Source organism: Oncorhynchus kisutch, linkage group LG18, assembly GCF_002021735.2.
Source record: "Oncorhynchus kisutch isolate 150728-3 linkage group LG18, Okis_V2, whole genome shotgun sequence".
In the NCBI taxonomy this organism is placed as follows: domain Eukaryota; kingdom Metazoa; phylum Chordata; class Actinopteri; order Salmoniformes; family Salmonidae; genus Oncorhynchus; species Oncorhynchus kisutch.
The window spans coordinates 8,349,540-8,374,666 of NC_034191.2; the positions used below are offsets into that span (position 1 = coordinate 8,349,540).

The following is a 25,127-nucleotide window of genomic DNA, read 5'->3' on the forward strand; positions in this document are numbered from 1 at the left end:
CCTTTTGTGAAATAATAGATATTGAAACATGAACATTAGGACATTGTCAAAGATAGACAGACAGACAGACAGACAGACAGACAGACAGACAGACAGACAGACAGACAGACAGACAGACAGACAGACAGACAGACAGACAGACAGACAGACAGACATACAGACAGACAGACAGGTAACCATCTGGTAAAGACAAGCAGTCCCTTTGACACACCCACGTACAGTGAGATGTGTCTCTCCAGGTACAGAGGAGCTGCTGCTAATGCCACAGAGCACAGTCCCGGGGGAGTAAACACCTCAAGGCCCCTAGCTCATCCTTTAACACAACAACAACAGTAGCAGCTTCCCATCCAAAGACACAGTATACTGTAATATACAGATTCTGTAAAATATTGACCACCTTTGCATGATTCGCTATTTCTTCTAAAGTAAATTGAAATGTATGTTTTGGTGTTTACATTTGATTTAAAACTGCACAAGATCAAGAATTTGAAAGAATGAAAAACAATGAAAAAGTCCTAATTAATTTGGTTGGGGGCAATGATAATCCATTACGTTGTAATGTAACTGACCTCTGGTTAGGTGCAAGGTGCCTACAGGGTTAACAATAGTCTTCAATCAATTTTTAAAACAAAAACAGAACATTATGATCCATTGCACTCCATTTTATAGTGCAACGTGCCTCTTTTTTGTCTTTTTTTATTTAAATGTTTTTAAAGCGAAGTCATACTAAGACTGGGCTCTCTGTTACAGATGAGTCTTGCATAAATATATCAAACACATACAACATACAATATACAAAATTACAAAACACATTCAGAAAAGCATTTATTATTAACATAGAGGTCTCTGATCATGTCTCTGAATTGACCACGGGGGGGGGGGGGGGGGGATCAGAACATCTCATTTCAGAGAGCTCTGTAAGTTGTTCCACATAAATGATGCAAAAACCCAACTCTGCGGAGACCAAAGGGGCCTCCAGTGTAAATCAAATCGTGAGACCAGGTTTGTTAATTTGTACGTCTAAATTGAATTAATGGTGACAGATACATAGGACGTTTTGTTTTGTTGCCCTCGCCTTACTTACGAAGAGGCCTAAACCAGGGTAGGGTAATCTATTTGACCGAATCTCTTTAAACCTGCTCTTTAGCAATTATACTACAAAAAATACACTATACTATCAAATGAACCATGTACCCAGATATCAGCCTGTCACTTTATCCAAACCATTGTAATATAAAGGGACCTACTGGGATAACTGGGGTTGGACAGGTGCCATTGAGAGTCCATGTTGGTGCCTCATCCTCTCCTGGTTGAGAGTCCATGGTGGTGCCTCATCCTCTCCTGGTTGAGAGTCCATGTTGGTGCCTCATCCTCTCCTGGTTGAGAGTCCATGGTGGTGCCTCATCCTCTCCTGGTTGAGAGTCCATGGTGGTGCTTCATCCTCTCCTGGTTGAGAGTCCATGGTGGTGCCTCATCCTCTCCTGGTTGAGAGTCCATGGCGGTGCCTCATCCTCTCCTGGTTGAGAGTCCATGGTAGTGCCTCATCCTCTCCTGGTTGATAGTCCATGGTGGTGCCTCATCCTCTCCTGGTTGAGAGTCCATGGCGGTGCCTCATCTTCTCCTGGTTGAGAGTCCGTGGCAGTGCCTCATCCTCTCCTGGTTGAGAGTCCATGGTGGTGCCTCATCCTCTCCTGGTTGAGAGTCCATGGTGGTGCTTCATCCTCTCCTGGTTGAGAGTCCATGGTGGTGCCTCATCCTCTCCTGGTTGAGAGTCCATGGTGGTGCTTCATCCTCTCCTGGTTGAGAGTCCACGGTGGTGCCTCATCCTCTCCTGGTTGAGAGCCCATGGTGGTGCCTCATCCTCTCCTGGTTGAGAGTCCATGGTAGTGCCTCATCCTCTCCTGGTTGAGAGTCCATGGCGGTGCCTCATCCTCTCCTGGTTGAGAGTCCATGGTGGTGCCTCATCCTCTCCTGGTTGAGAGTCCATGGTAGTGCCTCATCCTCTCCTGGTTGAGAGTCCATGGCGGTGCCTCATCCTCTCCTGGTTGAGAGTCCATGGCGGTGCCTCATCTTCTCCTGGTTGAGAGTCCGTGGCAGTGCCTCATCCTCTCCTGGTTGAGAGTCCATGGTGGTGCCTCATCCTCTCCTGGTTGAGAGTCCATGGTAGTGCCTCATCCTCTCCTGGTTGAGAGTCCATGGCGGTGCCTCATCCTCTCCTGGTTGAGAGTCCATGGTGGTGCCTCATCCTCTCCTGGTTGAGAGTCCATGGTGGTGCCTCATCCTCTCCTGGTTGAGAGTCCATGGTAGTGCCTCATCCTCTCCTGGTTGAGAGTCCATGGCGGTGCCTCATCCTCTCCTGGTTGAGAGTCCATGGCGGTGCCTCATCCTCTCCTGGTTGAGAGTCCATGGTGGTGCCTCATCCTCTCCTGGTTGAGAGTCCATGGTAGTGCCTCATCCTCTCCTGGTTGAGAGTCCATGGTGGTGCCTCATCCTCTCCTGGTTGAGAGTCCATGGTAGTGCCTCATCCTCTCCTGGTTGAGAGTCCATGGCGGTGCCTCATCCTCTCCTGGTTGAGAGTCCATGGTAGTGCCTCATCCTCTCCTGGTTGAGAGTCCATGGCGGTGCCTCATCCTCTCCTGGTTGAGAGTCCATGGCGGTGCCTCATCCTCTCCTGGTTGAGAGTCCATGGTGGTGCCTCATCCTCTCCTGGTTGAGAGTCCATGGTGGTGCCTCATCCTCTCCTGGTTGAGAGTCCATGGTAGTGCCTCATCCTCTCCTGGTTGAGAGTCCATGGCGGTGCCTCATCCTCTCCTGGTTGAGAGTCCATGGCGGTGCCTCATCCTCTCCTGGTTGAGAGTCCATGGTAGTGCCTCATCCTCTCCTGGTTGAGAGTCCATGGTGGTGCCTCATCCTCTCCTGGTTGAGAGTCCATGGCGGTGCCTCATCCTCTCCTGGTTGAGAGTCCATGGCGGTGCCTCATCCTCTCCTGGTTGAGAGTCCATGGCGGTGCCTCATCCTCTCCTGGTTGCTGATAAAGCTCTTCTAAAAGGACAGTTGACCTTTGCAGACTGAAAACCTCAACAACCCCAGCTGGTGAAGAAAGGAGATCAAGTTATGGGTACACATTTATACCCTCAATGAGTCCAGTTTCATGTTGTTGTTTTTTTGTGTGTTTCTTTGCAAATGGTTTCGGCAAGTAAAGGTCGATTGCATAAACCCCCTGATTTATTTTCTGTACATCTTACAGACTGCAGCCGCCACACATTTTTATATCTGTGAATTTGAACGGCTGTAACAGAGCTTTGGAGCACATCAAATAGCAGCAACGTGCCCGGATATGTATGTGCCACATCTTTCCAGTGTTCCATTAGACTGTGGACACTACGGTACTACCTATGGTACAGTAGTTAGAGAGATCTACAGCCTAAATCATGCAGGGCGCATGCGTCCTCACTGTGAGGACTTGGGTAGCCAGGCGCTGGCTGGCTCTCCTATGCTCTCTTAACACCCCTATGTCATGCTCTCGATACCTCAGAGACGTGTCACACCTCCTACATGCCAGGTTGAGGGGTGTGTGGGCAGGATGTGGACGGGGACAAGAGTAAGGGGCGGGAGCACCGACAGACAGGGCCTCTGTGGTAAGGCTCTGAGACAGACGCCGGGTTCAGAGAGTATAAAAAGAGGAGCTGTGAGGAGTACGAACCACGGAGCCAGCCCTAGCTCCAGTCTGCACTACGGAGCCAGCCCTAGCTCCAGTCTGCACTACGGAGCCAGCCCTAGCTCCAGACTGCACTACGGAGCCAGCACTAGATCCAGACTGCACTACGGAGCCAGCCCTATCTCTAGACTGCAGTACGGATCCATCCCTAGCTCTAGACTGCACTACGGAGCCATCCCTAGCTCTAGACTACACTACGGACCCCGGAGCCGTTCCACTGCTGGAGCTGGTCCTGTTGGTGCTGCTGGTGGTGATGGGTGAGGGAGAGCCTGTGTGCAGGCTGCAGGGCAGGGCAGAGCTGCCAGACATGGCCAAGGACGGGGAACTCGTCATCGGAGGCATCTTCACCTTCCAGACGGAGTACGACAGCAGGGTACCCAACTTCCAGAGTTTACCGGATCTACCAAGGTGTAAGAAGTGAGTATCCTGTTTCAGGTGACTAGAAAATTCTGAGTTTTATTGTTTTCAATATTATGAGTGATCTTTTAATCTACTGTATATCTGAGGTTTATTTCCTATATACCACTCTATAAGTGTGCCCTTTATCTATTGCAAATCATTTAAAGTAAAATAAATGATTCCACTGTAGTCTGATAATACAGCAACAGAACGATGAATGAAAAAGCTATGTAAAAAGATGCTTTTCCCTCTAACATTTTCCTCTTTAGCATTTGCTTTGCATTTTACTTAAATTTCACAATGGGAGGTTTTATTTATTTTTTTCAGCAATGGAGATTCCCAGCCAGATTTGAATTTACACACTTACATAGTGCTACATCGGGACCATGGAAGTGGTTTCTAGCATTATCTGGGGAGGGCGTAGAGAGACAGTACATTGTCATATTGTCTCATATCTCTGGCCGGGGAGTCAGTATGTTATCCTGCATGGTAGTTAATAACACAACAATTACACTGAACCTCAGCCACTCAGCCCCTGTTGGTAGGTAACGTATCGAGACAAGTCAAGTAACACACACTCTACAGTGAACAAGCATTGATGATTGATATGCACATGAGTGAACATGAATTTACACACTCTCCTTGGTCACTTATGTTTGTTTGTTTTCCTGAATCATTAACATTGTGTTTTTTTGTGGGCTTTTTCTCCAAACAGATTCAGCCGAGTACTGATCCAATGGGAGAGTGGATAGATTTAATTCCTGTCCTACTCTGAGGTCATGAGGGTCATTTTGTTTTTGGTATATTTGATTGGTTTGTTTAACTATTATGATAGCAACAATTTTATTCCAATTCAGAGTGACCCCCATCGTCAGGGCCAACAACTCTGAGCTGAGCTTCCTGCTGCTCTTCTCCTTGACTCTGTGTTTTCTGTGTTCTCTTACTTTCATTGGCCGGCCCTCTGAATGGTCCTGTATGCTGCGTCACACAGCGTTTGGGATCACCTTCGTCCTCTGCATCTCTTGTGTTCTGGGGAAAACAATAGTGGTGTTGATGGCCTTCAGGGCTACGCTTCCAGGCAGTAATGTCATGAAATGGTTTGGTCCTCCACAGCAGAGACTCAGTGTTCTGGCTTTCACTCTCATACAGGTCCTGATCTGTGCACTTTGGTTAACAGTCTCCCCTCCTTTCCCATACAAGAATATGAAAACCTACAAGGAAAATATCATTCTAGAGTGTAATGTGGGTTCAGCTATTAGTTTCTGGGCTGTGTTGGGCTATATAGGACTCCTGTCTCTCTTGTGCTTTGTGCTGCCTTTTCTGTCTTAAAAGCTTCCTCATAACTTCAATGAGGCCAAATGCATCACCTTCAGCATGCTCATACTGTATTCAGCTTATGTCAGCTCTCCTGGGAAGTTCACTCTAGCTGTGGAGATCTGTGAGGAAAATGTAATGTTTGTGCTTTTCTAATAACCAATTTCTGTGTTCATGAAAGTGACTTATTGAATGAATCCTCACTTTCAGCATCTGCAATTTGGCAGTATGCCCAGACCCTTGTTTTTGGGAATGAGAAATATCTCAGTTTCAGCTTAGAGAGAAGAAGCCTCGTGAGGTATTAGTCTGTCACATGCATGAACCAGTATTACTCTGTCACATGCATGAACCAGTATTGGTCGGTCACATGAATGAACCAGTATTACTCTGTCACATGCATGAACCAGTATTGGTCGGTCACATGAATGAAGCAAACGCTAATGATGAATTAATGATGAATTATGAATCAGCTAAATCAAGCAAATATAACTTGTCTGAAGTCTATAATAGAACTAACGGGACTGCCCCGATAGAGCTCCTGATCGACCTGTGTACTTGGTGCATTGAGTTTGTTGAAATCTCTCCAGAGCACAAATAATAAAGGATGATTCATTAAAGATTGACTTTGAGTGTAGAATTTCCACAACAGATCTTTGCTATTCTAGCCTTTAGTTATGGAATGCTATTTTGTATCTTTCTTCTAAAAAGCCAGAGGAAAACACACACACAAAAAAACATTCTCATGGGGTAGAAGACCAATGATATACATAACTAAATTTTAGGTCATCTCTATGCAAAAACAATTCAATGTAAAATGTCAATGTCTTCTGATCATTTATTGTTGATTTAAAATGTACAATTGTCTGGGTACTGTATGTTTGCTGTTTTATTAGAATTCAAGCCGTAACCCATCTGCCCCACATAATGCTTAAAAACAAACACCTTTCAATATATATCCAACAGTATAACGCATACAGCAGCCCAGTGCACCTGAGGAAAGATGTACAGTACTATATACTGACAATGCTGAAGGGTTGGCAAAGAAAACAGTCTACCCTCTAGTGGATTTAAGTTTGAAGTATAACTACGTCTCATTCATTGCCATCTTTAAAGTCTACAGACATGCATAGCCTGAATTTGATATATTCTCTCTGTGTCCAATAAAAAAAATACACGTCTAATGCTCACATATTCATCAAATTTGAAAGAAACTTATCCATAATCAATTACTTATAAAGATAGTTATTCATGAGATATATTTTGAAACAAATCTAATATATATACATTTTGAATTCCCAATAAACTATATAAAACGTCCTTAAATTAGATTAAAGCTAGAATCTTTAATTGCAACATCCTTTTTTCGACTTAAAATGTAAAATAAATAAATGATATACAGTGTTTAGCCATTGATTCTTGAGGAATATAACTTATAAATTCCTCATGAGCTTAGTTCAACTGTCGTACCCCATCAGAACCCAAAATATGAGCTTGTTTTATTCCAATTGTTGTAAACAAAGTAAATGTTAAACCAACACTGCATCATAGCATGATTAAATAATACACTGCTCAAAAAATAAAGGGAACACTAACATGACACATCCTAGATCTGAATGAATGAAATATTCTTATTAAAAATCACACAGAAATTATTATTATGGGAATCGAATTTATCAACCCATGGAGGTCTGGATTTGGAGTCACACTCAAAATTAAAGTGGAAAACCACACTACGGGCTGATCCAACTTTGATGTAATGTCCTTAAAACAAGTCAAAATGAGGCTGAGTAGTGTGTGTGGCCTCCACGTGCCTGTATGAACTCCCTACAACACCTGGGCATGCTCCTGATGAGGTGGCGGATGGTCTCCTGAGGGATCTCCTCCCAGACCTGGTCTAAAGCATCCGCCAACTCCTGGAAAGTCTGTGGTGGATGGAGCGAGACATGATGTCCCAGATGTGCTCAATTGGATTCAGGTCTGGGGAACGGGCGGGCCAGTCCATAGCATCAATGCCTTCCTCTTGCAGAAACTGCTGACACACTCCAGCCACATGAGGTCTAGCAATGTCTTGCATTAGGAGGAACCCAGGGCCAACTGCACCAGCATATGGTCTCACAAGGGGTCTGAGGATCTCATCTCGGTACCTAATGGCAGTCAGGCTACCTCTGGCGAGCACGTGGAGGGCTGTGCGGCCCCCCAAAGAAATGCCACCCCACACCATGACTGACCCACTGCCAAACCGGTCATGCTGGAGGATGTTGCAGGCAGCAGAACGTTCTTCACGGCGTCTCCAGACTCTGTCACGTCTGTCACATGTGCTCAGTGTGAACCTGCTTTCATCTGTGAAGAGCACAGGGCGCCAGTGGCGAATTTGCCAATCTTGGTGTTCTCTGGCAAATGCCAAACGTCCTGCACGGTGTTGGGCTGTAAGCACAACCCCCACCTGTGGACGTCGGGCCCTCATATTACCCTCATGGAGTCTGTTTCTGACCGTTTGAGCAGACACATGCACATTTGTGGCCTGCTGGAGGTCATTTTGCAGGGCTCTGGCAGTGCTCCTCCTGCTCCTCCTTGCACAAAGGCAGAAGTAGCGGTCCTGCTGCTGGGTTTTTGCCCTCCTACGGCCTCCTCCATGTCTCCTGATGTACTGGCCTGTCTCCTGGTAGCGCCTCCATGCTCTGGAAACTACGCCGACAGACACAGCAAACCTTCTTGCCACAGCTCGCATTGATGTCCCATCCTGGAAGATCTGCACTACCTGAGCCACTTGTGTGGGTTGTAGACTCCGTCTCATGCTACCACTAGAGTGAAAGCACCGCCAGCATTCAAAAGTGACCAAAACATCAGCCAGGAAGCATAGGAACTGAGAAGTGGTCTGTAGTCACCACCTGCAGAACCACTCCTTTATTGGGGGTGTCTTTCTAATTGCCTATAATTTCCACCTGTTGTCTATTCCATTTGCACAACAGCATGTGCAATTTATTGTCAATCAGTGTTGCTTCCTAAGTGGACAGTTTGATTTCACAGAAGTGTGATTGACTTGGAGTTACATTGTGTTGTTTAAGTGTTCCCTTACTTTTTTTGAGCAGTGTATAATGTTGATATCATGGATGGTCAGTCCTTGCATCCATAGCTCTGTCCATGAATTTAAGAGTGGTTACAATTCTCCAGGTCCCTCCCTTAGCTTTTTTTCCAAAACAGAGGCGAGGATGCCATTTTGTTATAGTTTCAATTAAGTATTCAGACCTCTGTATAAGAAGCATAAGTGTCAAGAGCATTTGAATGTCCAGCCATTCACCGGGCATAGCTGTGAGCTTCGTGTAACAGACAACTGATGTGTCATCATCATGACGAGTTGCCTCCATAATGCAGCAACAGTCTCTACAGTATATTCATTCCCAGCAGTACCCCTTCCTCTGCTAATGGAGGGTGCCAGCGTGATGTCACACTTTGGAGGATGTGTCACAGGCTTATTAGTGTCATCTTAGTTAAGGCCTCAAGACCTGGCGCCTAGGCCCTCCACCTCCTGCACCACAGAGAACCCCCACACTGGAACTAAGAACTCCAACACCAGATTCCCCCAGACAGAACATAGGTAACAAAGAGGAAGCAAGCTATGCTGATCACAAGATGCCTTTTATACACTGCTTGTAACGCGCATGTCATAATGTGGTAGATAGATGTCATAATGTGGTAGATAGATGTCATAATGTGGTAGATAGATGTCATAATACAGCAGATAGATGTCATAATGTGATAGATAGATGTCATAATACGGCAGATATATGTCATAATACTGCAGATTGATGTCATAATATGATAGATAGATTTCATAATACGGCAGATAGATGTCATAATACTGCAGATAGATGTCATAATGTGGAAGATAGATGTCATAATGTGGCAGATAGATGTCATAATGTGGTAGATAGATGTCATAATACGGCAGATAGATGTCATAATGTGGAAGATAGATGTCATAATGTGGTAGATAGATGTCATAATATGGCAGATAGATGTCATTATGTGGTAGATATATGTCATAATATGGCAGATAGATGTCATAATGTGGTAGATAGATGTCATAATACGGCATATATATGTCATAATGTGGTAGATAGATGTCATTATGTGGCAGATAGATGTCATAATACTGCAGATAGATGTCATAATATGGCAGTTGGATGTCATACTGTGGTAGATAGATGTCATAATGTGGCAGATAGATGTCATAATGTGGTAGATAGATGTCATAATATCATAGATAGATGTCATAATTTGGCAGATAGATACATAATATGGCAGATAGATGTCATAATGTGGTAGATAGATGTCATAATATGATAGATATATGTCATAATTTGGCAGATAGATACATAATTTGGCAGATAGATGTCATAATACTGCAGATAGATGTCATAATATGCCAGATAGATGTCATAATATGATAGATAGATACATATTATGGCAGATAGAGGTCAAAATATGGCAGATGACATACTTTGGCAGATAGATGTCATAGAATCAGGGTCTATTTTTGCAGCTGACATGCTAGGCTTTGTGAATGATATCTATCTGCAACTGGAAACCAGTGTAACCCATTTCAGATAGATGTTGAACTAAAAAGGTAATCTAATAACAAATGACTTAGATAATAACTCATCGTACTGTGTACACTAGAATGGAAAGGGCTGTTACATTAGGACACACAGTGAGAGTGGGAATGGGACAACTTCTCTTGAAAGAGATAGACAATTACTGTGGTAAATAAACGGAAATTACCATTGGTTGACCAAGGAATCAGATGTCATGTTGTTTGCTCTCCTAAGTTCTGGATGCCTTACGCAACAATTGTGTTTGCTTGTCAGTCTGTCCCCAATTGAATAGCCCCTTACAGCTGGGTAGGAGACAGGAGGCTATAAAACACAGAGACTCTCCAGGATGGTGACTGTGCCAAGGCGAGGCTATGAGATGAGACCAGTCACACTTGTCTTGTTAGCTCTGTTCACCGGGGCAGTGACTCCCTACTGCAGAAGACTCTGTCTGACTCTGGACCCGAGCACTGAGCTACCACACACCAGAGAGGATGGGGAGACAAGAGGTTCCACTTTAAACAACTCCGCTGGAGACGCTCTCACTCACTGTAGAATGAATCTGTTTCTGAAATATGAACGGTGAGTATACAAATGGAATTGTAATTATTGGAAAAACATTTTTTTTTTTACTAATGTCTTTTTATTTTGCAAATCTGACCATCTCTTTTCAGCACTAACAATTTCTCTCTCTAGGAACAATAAATAAATGTATCGACGATTCCTAAATACAATGTATTTTTGTCCGTAATACACATATATAACTTCTTATTATAACATTATATTGTAAGATATGGAGAACCTGGATTTAAATGTCACTCTTGGTTGTTTAATCAGCACTGATTTTGTAATTGTTTTAATTGTCTCTGTGGGAAACTGAGATCAAATGATTGGACTCTAAATGACATATCATGGGACATCTAAAAGGCAATTAAACAACCTGATGGGAAACTCCACAGGATGCCGGAGCAATGTACTAGTTTCTCCCGAAGTCACTCCAGATATCTGTCTCTCTCTCTCTCTCTCTCTCTCTCTCTCTCTCTCTCTCTCTCTCTCTCTCTCTCTCTGTCTCTCTCTCTCTCTGTCTCTCTCTCTCTCTCTCTCTCTCTATCTCTCTCTCTCTCTCTCTCTGTCGTTGAGGACTAAATGTACACAAATAAACTGCACTCATCTTGAATTGTTCTACGCAGGTTACAGCTGTATTAAATGAACAAACCAGACATTCATATTGATTTGCTAAATGTAGGTTTTTGGAGGAGGATCTTACTGTCTTCCAAATTGTTCAACAGATTTTGAAGGGGGAGTCGGGGGTTTATGTACAGCCATGTGAAAATATCTTATGCCATTTTATTCTCCAGCACAATTCAAGAGGACTGGATGGTGCTATTCACTAGAGAGGAGATCAACAGAAACTCTGAACTTCTACCGGCTGTGACTCTGGGCTACAACGTCCATTCCATCTGTGGGAGCAACAACCTGCTGCGAGCCGTTCTGGAGGCTTTGAAAGGAGGGGAGCAGAGAGAGCCGACAGGACTGCGGAGCTGCAGCCGCAGCAGGGTGCTGGGGCTGGTGGGACACTCCTCCTCTGGTCTCGGCAGCTCCTCACACTGGCTACAGGTGAGACTGACAGGGAGTGTGATACCCAGCGGTACATATTGTGCAGCCCTACCTCCTACAGAATGATTTGTTGAGTAATGCAAGTTTTAAAATTTAATAAAATCTTGTTGATTCCGACATTAGTCAAGTAAGTGTGCTCAATAATGATATAATATATGTGTGTTGTTCTCCTTTCTGTCCTTGTGCATAGATGATCCACATATGTACTTGTGCATGTCTGAGAGACAGAGATGTTAACCCCAGAGCCATTCTCCTCAGAGCAGAGTCCAGTCACTGTGCCCAGAACCTAGCCCCGATGCTGCCCCTGACATGCTGGAGCAGAGTGGATGTTGTCTGTGGGACATGCATACCGGAGGGTAAAGCTGAGAGTCAGGCTCCCTTACATGAAGTGAAGGGGTTTGTTCTCCCCGGCCTGACTGAATTCTTACTAAATCTGATAACCTCGGATGGATCACAGAGTTCCTTTATCTGTGACTGGAGGCTGGCTGCTCAGCAGTGGCTGTCCTCCCCTCTACCTGAGGGCCGAGCATGGTTCCAGGTCCATAGGGTCATGTGTGCATTGACAACGGCAGCTGACATGAGAAAGGAATGCAGCGACAGTCATACTGAGTCTGACTGTATAAAATATGCTGTATTGACACCAAACCAGGTACTTGTTTACTTGTAATTTTGTGATTATTGTACTATTTATGAAGGCTGATGCAATGAGGGGATTTCCCCACCCCCCCAAAAAAAGTTTTTCTCCCATATTTTTGTATTACATTTATTTAACCAGGCAAGTCAGTTAAGAACAAATTCTTATTTTCAATGACGGCCTACCGGGGAGCAGTGGGTTAACTGCCTTGTTCAGGGGAACAGTGGGTTAACTGCCTTGTTCAGGGGAACAGTGGGTTAACTCCCTTGTTCAGGGGAACAGTGGGTTAACTCCCTTGTTCAGGGGCAGAACAACAGGTTTGTACCTTGTCAGCTCTGGGATTCAATCTAGCAACCTTTTGGTTACAAGTCCAACGTTCTAACCACTAGGCTACCTTCCTCCCCATATACATACAGATTGTATGTCTAAGTGCATTGTGTGTCTATGTTGTAGTAACTATTGTAGTATTCCACTGACAGCTACCAAAGGCGGTGTGCAGAAATATATCTCCGCTGGGCAGATGGAGTGATACTAACACAGTAGTATCACGTTGTTTCAACCTAAAAGTGACGACAGACAGAGAACGTGGTCAGAAAAATGGTGAGGAAAAAATCCACTTGTGAATTGTGATATAATGTAACTTATAACTTCCTCTTCCTCCTCTATAATAATGGTTGTGTTTTTGTAACAAATCATGAACCGCAAATTGGATATAAATAATCTGTTTGAAAAAACCGTCTGATCAAGCATTTGATTCAACCTAACATTTAGTGTGAAAATCACGCTGAAATTTAAAAAATATATATATCAGGACCCGAAAGCCAAGGTATAAAATGAATTGTGCAGCATTTTAAGTCAGTGTAATATTACCCTAAATACCACACCACATCATATTAAAGATAACCAATGATCTATTCAGGCTACAATGTCACCTTTTTGATGTTTTGCTTATTGATCCTCGCATTGTTCTTAATGCTGTGTTTCTTTACCAGATGCTAGTAACTATATCCCACATATCCTGCAGAGCAGCCATCAGTGTGTCTCTTATGGCTGGGTGGAAGAAGGACTTCTGCTGACGGCTCTGTTCTGGCTTATGATCTACACTAGTAGATCTCACAGAGACACCCCTGTCCTCAGAGCCAACAGAAAGCTGAGCTTCCTGCTGCTCATCACACAGACTCTGTGTTCTCTCTCACCTCTCACCGCCATTGGCCGGCCCTCTGAATGGTCCTGTATGCTGCGTCACACAGCGTTTGGGATCACCTTCGTCCTCTGCATCTCTTGTGTTCTGGGGAAAACAATAGTGGTGTTGATGGCCTTCAGGGCTACGCTTCCAGCCAGTAAAGTCATGAAATGGTTTGGTCCCCCACAGCAGAGACTCAGCGTTCTGGCTTTCACTCTCATACAGGTCTCGATCTGTGTGCTTTGGTTAACTGTCTCCCCTCCTTTCCCCTACATAGGGCTCCTAGCCTTATTGTGCTTTGTTCTGGTCTCTCTGGTCAATAAGCTACCTTCTATGCAAGCTAAGTTCATTCTATTGACTGTTCTTATACATGTACAATTAGCAGCATGGCTGCAAACCTCCAGGGCACCAACAAGGTATAAACTGGTCATTGAGATACATTCAACATAGCTAGATGTCTAAACCTAGAAACTGAAAGGTTGTACATGAGGGATGGGCAACTCCAGTCCTCAAGGGCCTAATTGGTGTCACACTTTTGCCCCAGTCTCAGCTAACACACCTGACTCCAAAGTTCAACTAATCATGATCTTCGGATTAGAATGCAATTAGTTTCATCAGGTCTGTTAGCTAGGGATGGGGGGAAAGAGTGACACCAATCAGGCCCCGCCGAGGACTGGAGTTGCCCATCCCGGTTGTACATAAATTCATTGTTTTCTAATCACTTGTTAATATTATCCATAGTTATAAAATAGCTTTGTAACCACAATAATTTTACTTAACCAGGCAAGTCAGTTGAGAACAAATTCAAATTTTTTTTGATGGCCTAGGAACGGTGGGTTAACTGCCTTGTTCAGGTGCAGAGTGACAGATTTTTACCTTGTCAGCTCTGGGATTCGATCTTGCCACCTTTAGTTACTAGTCCCAACGCTCTAACCGCTAGGCTACCTGCCGCCCCTAAGAAATGTATCTAATGTCATCTTAAATAAAGCAACAATAAAAAATTCATAATTATGTGACTGTTTCCTACAACTGTGCATAAAGCATCCTTAAGTGCAATACAACATACATTGGCAGCAGCTTATGGGTATCCATAATAAATGCAAAAATACACAATACTATCATTACACTCAACTCTGATTAACAAACTGGTGATCAAAACATAATAATACCACTTTAACCCTTAAAGGACATTATACCATATAATAAGGTATCTGAACCTCTGGTGAATAGAGTTGTTTGAAGGTGTCAAGACTACAGATGTAGCATCTTAATTTGAGCCAGTTTGCTACAGCAGGAAAATAATCCTTCAGCAACAGGAAATGGGCAAATTCAAGTCTGAAATGTCATAGTGAAAATTACTAACTTTAGAAGCCTGTTTAAAACTAAATTATAAACTGGGTGGTTCAAGCCCTGAATGCTGATTGGCTGAAATATGTGGTATATCAGACCGTATACCACGGGTATGACAAAACCTTTCTTTTTGCTGCTCTAATTATGTTGTTAACCAGTTTATGATAGCAATAAGGCACCTCAGGGGTTTGTGGTATATGGCCAATATACCATGGATAAGGGCTGTATCCAGGCACTCCGCTTTGCGTAATAAGAACAGCCCTTAGACGTGGTATATTGGCCATATACCACACCCCCTCGGGCCTTATTGCTTAAATACACTACAAGTTTGCCTTTTCTCACCAACAAAAGAGTGATCAAATTAAGATCCTACATCTATATGTTACCTGCTTGAGCTGTAGGCCTGCTGGCCTCCCCACTGACATAGCAGTGAATGGAGCACATAGTAGTAGTACTGCCCATTGTGAGAATCAGAGGCCTAAACCCCCTTTTCATTATTACAAAGAGCTCACACACAACAGACGACATTCATCAGCCAGCTGTGTCCATTACATTGAAATTTGATCCAGTTCTCCAACAAGTAGGCTGAAATAGGGGTGTGATCAGCACACTAGGTACAGTATGGTCCTATCAGTATAAGCCTAAACATATAGCAGTGGGCTAAATCAGTCACGCAGACTGTTTCTGGGTTGTCTCAAACCAATCCACTTTGAAACAAAAGTGTACACCTCACACACATGGTTATTGGCTTAAAATAAAGAGGACACCTGTACTATGTCAGATATAGAGTTAGAACATGTTACATTGTGAGTTTACATTCCAATATTACACTTTACATATACAGATGTACAGAATACTTTCAACATTATCCATTATTCCAGGCATCTCAGGAATTACCAATAATGCACCATTCTCTGACATACAGTAACTAAGGGTAGCTTCGTGATGGCTAACTGTCTAGCGTCATATCCAGATAGCCAGAATGTAAATAGTCGGGGTGGCAATGGTCGGAAGCTGAGCAGTTGCCATACCAGGCGGTGATAACACAATAGAAAAAAAGAAAGTCTATATACAGTGTGTGCAAATGGAGTGAGGAGGTAAGGCAATAAATAGGCCATAATAGCGAAGTCAGTACAATTTAACAGATTAACACTGGAGTGATAAATGAGCAGATGATGATGTGCAAGTAGTGATACTGTTGTGCAAAAGAGCAGAAAAGTAAATAAAAACAATATGGGGATGAGGTAGGTAGATTAGGTAGGCTATTTACAGATGGACTATATACAGCTGCAGCGATCGGGTAGCTGCTCAGATAGCTGATGTTTAAAGTTAGTGAGGGAATTGTAAGTCTCCAGCTTCAGCGATTTTTGCAATTCGTTCCAGTCACTGGCAACAGAGAACTGGAAGGAAAGGCTGCCAAAGGAGGTGTTGGCTTTAGGGATGACCAGTGAGATATACCTGCTGGAGCGCGTGCTACGGGTGGGTGTTGTTATCGTGACCAGCGAACTGAGATAAGGCAGAGCTTTACCTAGCATAGACTTATAGATGACCTGGAGCCAGTGGGTCTGGCGATGAATATGTAGCGAGGGCAATACAGGTCGCAGTGGTGGGTGGTTTAAGGGGCTTTGGTAACAAAATGGATGGCACTGTGATATACTGCATCCAGTTTGCTGAGTAGAGTATTGGAAGCTATTTTGTTGATGACATCGCCGAAGTCGAGGATCGGTAGGATAGTCAGTTTTACGAGGGTATGTTTGGCAGCGTGAGTGAAGGAGGCTTTGTTGCAAAATAGAAAGCCAATTCTAGATTTGATTTTGGATTGAAGATCTTTAGTATGAGTCTGGAAGGAGAGCTTACAGTCTAGCCAGACACCTACGTATTTGTAGTTGTCCACATATTCTAGGTCAGAGCTGTCCAGAGTAGTGATGCTAGTCGGGCGGGCGGCTGCGGGCAACGAAAGGTTGAAAAGCATGCATTTGGTTTTACTAGCGTTTAATAGCAGTTGGAGGCCACGGAAGGAGTGTTGTATGGCATTGAAGCTCGTTCGGAGGTTAGTTAACTTCTCTAGGGTCTGTGGGATGCTAGCGTCCCAGCTGGCCAACATCCAGTGAAATTGTGGTGCGCCAAATTCAAAAACAGCAATACTCATTATAGAAATTCATAAAACATCCGCAAGTGTTATACATCGACTTAAAGATTAACTTCTTGTTAATCCTACCGATGTGTCGGATTTCAAAAAGGCTTTATGGCGAAAGCAAACCATGCGATTATCTGAGAACAGCGCCCAACAGATAAATAATTACAAACAGTAACCAGTCAATTAGAGGAGTTACAAAAGTCAGAAATAGCGATAAAATTAATCACTTACCTTTGATGATCTTCATATGGTTGCACTCCCAAGACTCCCATTTACTCAATTAATGTTTGTTTTGTTAAAGTCCCTCTTTATATCCCAAAAAAATCAGTTTTGTTCTCACGTTTTGTTCTGTAATCCACAGGCTCAAAGGCATTCACAACAGGCAGACGGAAAATCTGAAATGTATCAGTAAAGTTTGCAGAAACATGTCAAACGATGTTTATAATCAATCCTCAGGTTGTTTTTAGTCATAATAATCAATAATATTTCAACCGGACAAAAGCTTTGTCAATATAAAAGGAAAACAAGAAAGGCGCACTCTCGGTCACAGCGCATGAAAAAGCTCTGGGACACTGCAGTGTCCACTCATTCAGAGACCAGCTCTGAAACCAGATTGCACAGCTGAGGTACGGTGGGATTCGAAATGGTTTGTGATCTGTTTATTAACTTGGCTTTCAAAGACTTTAGAAAGGCAGGGCAGGATGGATATAGGTACAAAACAGTTTGGGCCTAGAGTGTCCCTTTGAAGAAGGGGATGACCGCAGCAGCTTTCCAATCTTTAGTGATCTCAGGGGTTAGGAGTTGCAACAATGGTGGCAGATATTTTTAGAAAGAGATGGTCCAGATTGTCTAGCCCAGCTGATTTGTACCGGTCCAGGTTTTGCAGCTCTTTCAGAACATATTCTATCTGGATTTGGGTGAAGGAGAAGCGGGGGAGGCTCAGGCAAGTAGCTGCGGGGGGTGCAGAGCTGTTGGCCGGGGTTGGGGTAGCCAGGAGGAAAGCACGGCCAGCCATAGAGAAATGCTTATTGAAATGTTCGATTATCATGGATTTATCAGTGGGCAGCTGGGAGGAGGTGCTATTGTTCTCCATGGACTTTACAGTGTCCAAAAGCTTTTTTGAGTTAGAGCTACAGGATGCCAATTTCTGTTTGAAAATGCTGGCGTTTGCTTTCCTGACTGACTGCATGTATTGGTTCGTGACTTCCCTGAACAGTTGCATATCGCGGGGACGATTCGATGCTATTGCAGTCTGCCACAGAATGTTGTTGTGCTGGTCAAGGGCAGTCAGGTCTGGAGTGAACCAAGGGCTATATCTGTTCTAAGTTCAATTTTTGTTTTGAAAAGGGCATGCTTATTTATGCTTATTTAAGATGGTAGGAAAATTACTTTTAAAGAACGACCAGGCATCCTCGACTGACGGGATGAGGTCAATATCCTTCCAGGATACCCGGGCCAGGTCGGTTAGAAAGGCCTGCTCGCAGAAGTGTTTTAGGGAACGTCTGACAATGATGAGGGGTGGTCGTTTGACCGCGGACCCATAGTGGATGCAGGCAATGAGGCAGTGATCGCTGAGATCCTGATTGAAAACAGCAGAGGTGTATTTGGAGGGCAAGCTGGTCAGGATAATATCCATGAGGGTGCCCATGTTTACGGATTTAGGATTGTATCTGGTGGGTTGAGACGGTTTCTGACTGTTTGTGCAGAAATTCTTTGGTTGTGCAAACTCACAATTTTATCAGCTGTCTGGGTGGCTGGGCTCAGACGATCCCGCAGGTGAAGAACCTGGACGTGGAGGTCCTGGGCTGGTGTGGTTACACGTGGTCTGCTGTTGTGAAGCCGGTTGGACATGTTTATATTATATATATTATACGTATTATATATAAATATTATATATTTATATTGTATTTATTTATACAGTATATACAAGTCTGAAATGTTAAAGGGGAAATTACAAACGTTAGAAGCCTTTTTTAACCTTGAATACACTACAAGTTTGCATGCAGGAAAAATCTCAACAACAAAATCAAATTAAGAGCAAGCATCTCTTTATGTGTGTCGTTAATGCCTGAAATCAGGCTTGGCAGCATGGTTTTCAATGAGGAAAGATTGCTTCCGTACCCCACTCGCCCCTGATTGTAAGTATTTTTTAACTCTCTCCATGGTTAAAGTAGTAAGAAATATATATCATTTTGAACGTTCTACATTTGACATTGAGAATGATTTATTTTAAGCAAATGTACTTATGGTGGACAGAATGTGCTACTACATTTAACGTTTTCACAAGAATGACAGAAAATACACATCCTTTTGACCTCAGATCTGTGATGTTAGTATAAACATTTATAGTTATCACAATATCATATTTTTTGTTATGTGCACCTGTCTGTAGTGGGACATCAAATCCTATAAAAGTCTCATTGTATATTGTATATATTGTATATATACTTATTTTTCTACTGTATTATTGACTGTATGTTTGTTTTACTCCATGTGTAACTCTGTGTTATATGGGTCGAACTGCTTTGCTTTATCTTGGCCAGGTCGCAGTTGTAAATGAGAACTTGTTCTCAACTTGCCTACCTGGTACAATAACACAATAGAAAAAATCTATATACAGTGTGTGCAAATGAGGTAAGATTAGGCAGGTAAGGCAATAAATAGGTCGTAGTGGGGAAGTAATTACAATGTAGCAATTAAACACTGGAGTGATAGATGTGCAGAAGATGAATGTGCAAGTAGAGATACTGTGGTGCTATAAACATAAAGGGCCACATTGTCAAAATGTAACCCTTTAGCATACTTACTCAACAGGATTCTACTTAATCATGTAAAAACTAGTGAATGAGCACAAAAACGTCCTATGATGTATTGATATTGATGATATTAGTAATATATTTGTCTTATCAAGAGGATTTGAAGCAACCTCACATTAGAAACAGGCATGTGGCACCCTCTTCAGGCCACACCGGTACTGCTATATATTACAAACACGGCCATGATGCCTCGTTCCCTTTCTAATAGATGGTAGATGGTTCCTCGCCCTGAGTGCCAGGACAAACTGTAATCTATTCTTCGCTTTTCTTAAAATAAACTTCTGATAAATTTTGCCAAGTCAAGTCCAGTAAAGTTAGCTTAAATGTGTGCTAGCTATTTAAAGATCCTTACTGTAAATGTGTGCTAGCTATTTAAAGATCCTTACTGTAAATGTGTGCTAGCTATTTAAAAATCCTTACTGTAAATATGTGCTAGCTATTTAAAGATCCTTACTGTAAATGTGTGCTAGCTATTTAAAGATCCTTACTGTAAATGTGTGCTAGCTATTTAAAGATCCTTACTGTAAATGTGTGCTAGCTATTTAAAGATCCTTACTGTAAATGTGTGCTAGCTATTTAAAGATCCTTACTGTAAATGTGTGCTAGCTATTTAAAGATCCTTACTGTAAATGTGTGCTAGCTATTTAAAGATCCTTACTGTAAATGTGTGCTAGCTATTTAAAGATCCTTACTGTAAATGTGTGCTAGCTATTTAAAGATCCTTACTGTAAATGTGTGCTAGCTATTTAAAGATCCTTACTGTAAAGTGCTACTACCATGTTTTTGTTCCATAAAGCCGTTAAAATGTTTTTATTGAGAATTCCGTGTCTTTAAAGGTTCTAGTCCCCCTCTACAATAGAAATAGATAGGTTCTTTATTCTCTATTGTTCTATAGTCCCTTTTAAGCTATGTGTATATCATATTGTTCTACCCACAATTTTTGCCAAGTGGTGCCAATCCAAGAATGCCAGCGCTGAACCCTCTGGGAGAAGCATCACTAAGGACATTTTCCTGTGGGCACACCTCCTGCCTGTCCCCAACACACACACACATGCCCAACACACACACATCCCCAACAGGAACAGAGGTGTATATAAAGCCCAGACATAGAACGGAACCCGGTCACAAGATGCTGAGTGATCATGTGTGGACTAGAGAGGGTCATACTCGGCTCATTGCCATTGCTTTGCATCCACACAGTGTTTGCCTGTGAACTATTGGGCCGGTTTGACATGCCTAGTTTGTTCAAAGCAGGGGATGTCATGATAGGGGGCATTTTCCCTGTATTCAACAAACAAGAGGACAGCAGTGCCTCTTTTGTGAAGGAGCCTGATAAAGTGAAGTGTGCTGGGTAAGTGTGTCACCCTTCTATACCATGAGATAACAGTTGTGTGTATGTCTGTTCATTCTGATTATTAACTCTTTTTTTTACCATTTTCTTCTCCTGAAAACCTGCTCTGGCAGATTTGACTTGCGGGCCTTTCGCTGGACCCAAGTGATGATGTTTGCGATTGATGAAATAAACAAAGACAGTAGTCTACTACCCAACGTCTCCCTAGGCTACAGGATCCTTGACTCGTGTGCATCTCCCACCAATACGTTACGGGCTGCTCTGACGTTGGTTAGCAGTCCAGAGGAGATCGAGCCCACTGCCCCATGCCTACCTACTATATCTGCCCTAATAGCTGAATCAGGCTCCTCTCAGTCCCTGGCTGTGGCTGGAACACTGGGACCATTCAGAGTGCCAATGGTAAGAGCCACATGCTTCATTTATGACGGGTGTCTAGCTATATTGAAAAGGTGTACAATACCGATGCACTTGATATCCTGTAATGTTTGCATGTCAGGTGTGTGATGTGTTCGCATAATTGTAAAGCTATTAAATCAAAAATAATACTTAGAGTAAAGATAGAAAGCTTTTCATTGACTTTCTTCTTCGTCCTTCGTTATTATTTTATTTTATTCTGCATTTTATCAGGTCAGTTACTTCTCTACATGTGCATGTCTGAGTGATAAAGGTAAATACCCCACATTCTTCCGCACCATCCCCAGCGACTACCATCAGGCAAAGGCTTTAGCAGCCCTGGTCAAGCACTTTGGCTGGACTTGGATTGGGGCGATACAGTCCGATAATGACTATGGCCGGAATGGGGTCCAAGCCTTCACTGAAGAGGTTCAAAAACTTGGGGTTTGCATTGCGTTCGTTGGGACAGTGTTACGAACCTACCCAAGCAGTAAAATCCTTGATGTGGTGGACATGATCAAACAATCAACAGTCCAAGTCATCCTGTCATTTGTTCCTGAGGGTGACCTTTATCCTCTGATGAGGGAGGTGGTGAGGCAGAACATAACGCACATTCAGTGGATCGCCAGCGAGGCTTGGATCACAGCAGCCCGGCCCTCCACCCCTGAAATATATAGCTCCTTCGGTGGTGCCATAGGATTTGTGGTGCGGAAGATGGCCATCCCAAAGCTACGACACTTTCTCATGGGCATCAGTCCATACACAGATCGAAAGGCTGCCTTTGTGAGGGATTTCTGGGAGAAGATGGTGGGTTGTCGGCCTCTCTCAACCGGTGAGCCCTCAGTCTCTGAGAGGAGCAGTAAGACGTGTACTGGAGCGGAGACACTTGTGGACTCACAGGATCTGTTCTTCAATGTCACACAGCTGAGAGTGTCTTATAATGTGTATAAGGCAGTGTATGCTGTTGCACACGCCCTTCATCACTTAATATTTTGCAAAAAAGAAAGGGAAGGCACGATGACACCGTGTGTAAATCTATCACAGATACAACCTAATGAGGTGAGCTGAGGAGGGGGATGAAAAGTATTGGCTTTTTTCTTGTTCTACTACTGTTCATACAAAAACATTCATCTTTCTCCTTCTTCTAATCGATAGGTCAGTGATCAACTGAAGACTGTGCATTTCATAAATCAATTCGGGGAGGCTGTGTTCTTTGATGAAAATGGAGACCCCCCTACCTTGTATGACGTCATCAACTGGCAGCTGAGGGCAGGGCAGGTGCAGCATGTGACTGTGGGCCAGTTTGGCTTAGCTGCTAACCAGGCCTACGAGCTCAGCATCCAGGAAGATAGCATAGTCTGGAGGACAGGGAAACTGGTAGCTATAGCAACACACCTTTGACAGAATATTTAGGGTAGAAAGATGAATTACAATAATTTATTTATTGACAGTATTTGAATGGAAAATTGAGAACATGTATACTACTACTACAAATAACAATATAATATAATACCAATACTATACATATTTACTTTCCTCATTAGATTCCTGTAGCAGTGTGCTCTCAAATCTGCCCTGTTGGAACCAGAAAAGCCCAAATCAAAGGAAAATCTGTCTGCTGTTTTGATTGCATCCCCTGTGCTGATGGGACAATAGCCAATGCAACGGGTAAGCCAGCAGTCAACACACTGCAATATCAACAGGTAGGTTTACAGTCAACACACGACAATATCAACAGGTAGGTTTACAGTCAACACACAGCAATATCAACAGATATCAACAGTCAAAATGAAAACTAATTTGTGCTGTTAATGAACTATAAGCTGGTGTTGTGTGTGAGTTATTCAGGAGCAGCGGACTGTAGCCCCTGTCCACAGGAGTACTGGTCCACTGACGGGAGGGACCAATGCATCCTGAAAACAGTCGAGTTCCTGTCTTACCACGAACCAATGGGAATCGCTCTTACTATGGTGTCCCTGCTTGGGGCCTGCCTGTCGTTTGCCACCATGCTGGTGTTCATCCACTATAAGGACACACCAGTGGTCAAGGCCAGTAACTCTGAGCTGAGCTCTCTACTGCTGTTCTCTCTCTTCCTGTGCTTCCTCTGTCCCCTCACCTTCATTGGCAGGCCCACCGCCTGGACCTGCATGCTGCGCCACACCGCCTTCGGGGTGACCTTTGCCCTCTGCATCTCCTGCATGCTGGGCAAGACTATCGTGGTGGTAACAGCCTTCAGGGCTACCCTGCCCGGCAACAGCATGGCAGGGAAGTTTGGGCCCTCCCAGCAGAGGATCATCGTGTGCTCCTGCACCGTGGTTCAGATATTTATCTGTGTGCTCTGGCTAAACCTGAACCCACCTTACAGGGACTTCAGATATAGTCATAGGAAGATAGTTCTAGAATGTAATACTGGTTCCGAGACTGCATTCTATGCAGTGTTGGGATATATAGGTATTCTTGCAGGGATATGCTTGGTTCTGGCTTTTCTGGCTCGAAAGCTGCCTGATAACTTCAACGAGGCCAAATTCATCACCTTCAGCATGCTCATATTCTGTGCAGTCTGGATCACCTTTATCCCAGCTTATGTCAGCTCTCCTGGGAAGTTCACTGTAGCTGTGGAGATCTTCGCTATTCTGTCTTCCGCCTTTGGATTATTGATTTGTATTTTTGCTCCAAAATGTTATATACTTTTTATAAAACCAGAGAAAAATACCAAGAAACATGTCATGGGGAGGAATTGAAACAAACACTTGTGACGTGCTCAGCTGTGGCTATTAAAGTATGTATCACTTGATTATTAAATTAGCTTTTCTTTCGTGTAGCTAGCACTTTAAAGAAATGTCTTCGCAGATTGCTGAGTGCTAAATAATCACGTTTGAAAAAGATGTATTTTCTGTACTACACTACTTGTCAAATACTGTATCCTTTTTCATTCCCTCTGCTGCTGCTGAGCAAAGGGAAAGTACTACTCAGTCTTCTGTGTACTGCTTGTTTAATTACAGTATATACTTGTTTTACCAAGATGTGTGCAGATAAGTCAAATGTTTATACATACAGTAACTCATCATAACATCTCATGAAGATTGTCCTGTTTAATTTGAGAATAACTTCTTCCTAACCTTAACCATAAATATTTAACATATGGTACATGGTCAATATTGCTCATAACTCAGTGGAGAATGTATTATAAACGTTATAAAATTATACTAATAAAATAAACTATATATACAAAAGTATGTAGACATCCCTTCAAATGAGTGGATTCAGATATATTTCAGCCACACCCATTGCTGACAGGTGTATACAATCGAGCACACAGTCATGCAATCTCCATAGACAAACATTGTCAGTAAGATGGCCTTACTGAAGAGCACAGTGACTTTCAATGTGGCACCATCATAGGATGACACCATTCCAACAAGTCAGTTTGTCATACATATGCACTGCTAGAGATGCCCTGGTCAACTGTAAGTGCTGTTATTGAAGTGGAAAAGTCTAGGAGCAACAATAGCTCAGCCGCGAAGTGGTAGGTCACACAAGCTCACAGGGACCACCGAGTGCTTAAGCACTTAAAAACTCACTACCTAGTTCCGAGTTCCACACTGCCTCTGGAAGTAATGTCA

The 25,127-nt window shown here is 43.3% G+C and overlaps 2 protein-coding genes and 1 pseudogene across 2 annotated transcripts; all 3 read left to right on the forward strand.

The window, feature by feature from the left end:
- The first annotated feature begins 4,636 nt into the window (after positions 1–4,636).
- On the forward strand, positions 4,637–5,718 carry LOC116354830 (extracellular calcium-sensing receptor-like; annotated as a pseudogene).
- A 4,660-nt stretch (positions 5,719–10,378) lies between these two features.
- LOC116354694 (uncharacterized) lies at positions 10,379–14,464 on the forward strand. The gene is made up of 5 exons (XM_031795247.1): positions 10,379–10,605; positions 11,382–11,640; positions 11,831–12,289; positions 12,754–12,874; positions 13,267–14,464. Exons 1-5 carry the CDS (start codon positions 10,403–10,405, stop codon positions 13,905–13,907), a joined length of 1,683 nt encoding a protein of 560 aa, XP_031651107.1. The 5' UTR covers positions 10,379–10,402; the 3' UTR covers positions 13,908–14,464.
- Positions 14,465–21,022: 6,558 nt separating this feature from the next.
- Positions 21,023–24,617, forward strand: olfcn1 (olfactory receptor C family, n1). Its single transcript, XM_031796317.1, has 6 exons — positions 21,023–21,111; positions 21,225–21,510; positions 21,739–22,563; positions 22,660–22,884; positions 23,049–23,172; positions 23,353–24,617. The coding sequence occupies exons 1-6, from the start codon at positions 21,023–21,025 to the stop codon at positions 24,243–24,245; spliced, it is 2,442 nt and encodes an 813-aa protein (XP_031652177.1). The 3' UTR covers positions 24,246–24,617.
- Positions 24,618–25,127: the final 510 nt, after the last annotated feature.

Coding starts and splice junctions, on each gene's coding strand:
- LOC116354694 (XM_031795247.1), top strand. CDS start 10,403: ATGAGACCAGTCACACTTGTCTTGTTAGCTCTGTTCACCGGGGCAGTG. Junction 11,641..11,830: donor GCTCCTCACACTGGCTACAG/GTGAGACTGACA, acceptor CCTTGTGCATAG/ATGATCCACATATGTACTTG. Junction 12,875..13,266: donor AGAACGTGGTCAGAAAAATG/GTGAGGAAAAAA, acceptor TTTCTTTACCAG/ATGCTAGTAACTATATCCCA.
- olfcn1 (XM_031796317.1), top strand. CDS start 21,023: ATGATAGGGGGCATTTTCCCTGTATTCAACAAACAAGAGGACAGCAGT. Junction 21,112..21,224: donor GATAAAGTGAAGTGTGCTGG/GTAAGTGTGTCA, acceptor CTGCTCTGGCAG/ATTTGACTTGCGGGCCTTTC. Junction 21,511..21,738: donor GACCATTCAGAGTGCCAATG/GTAAGAGCCACA, acceptor GCATTTTATCAG/GTCAGTTACTTCTCTACATG.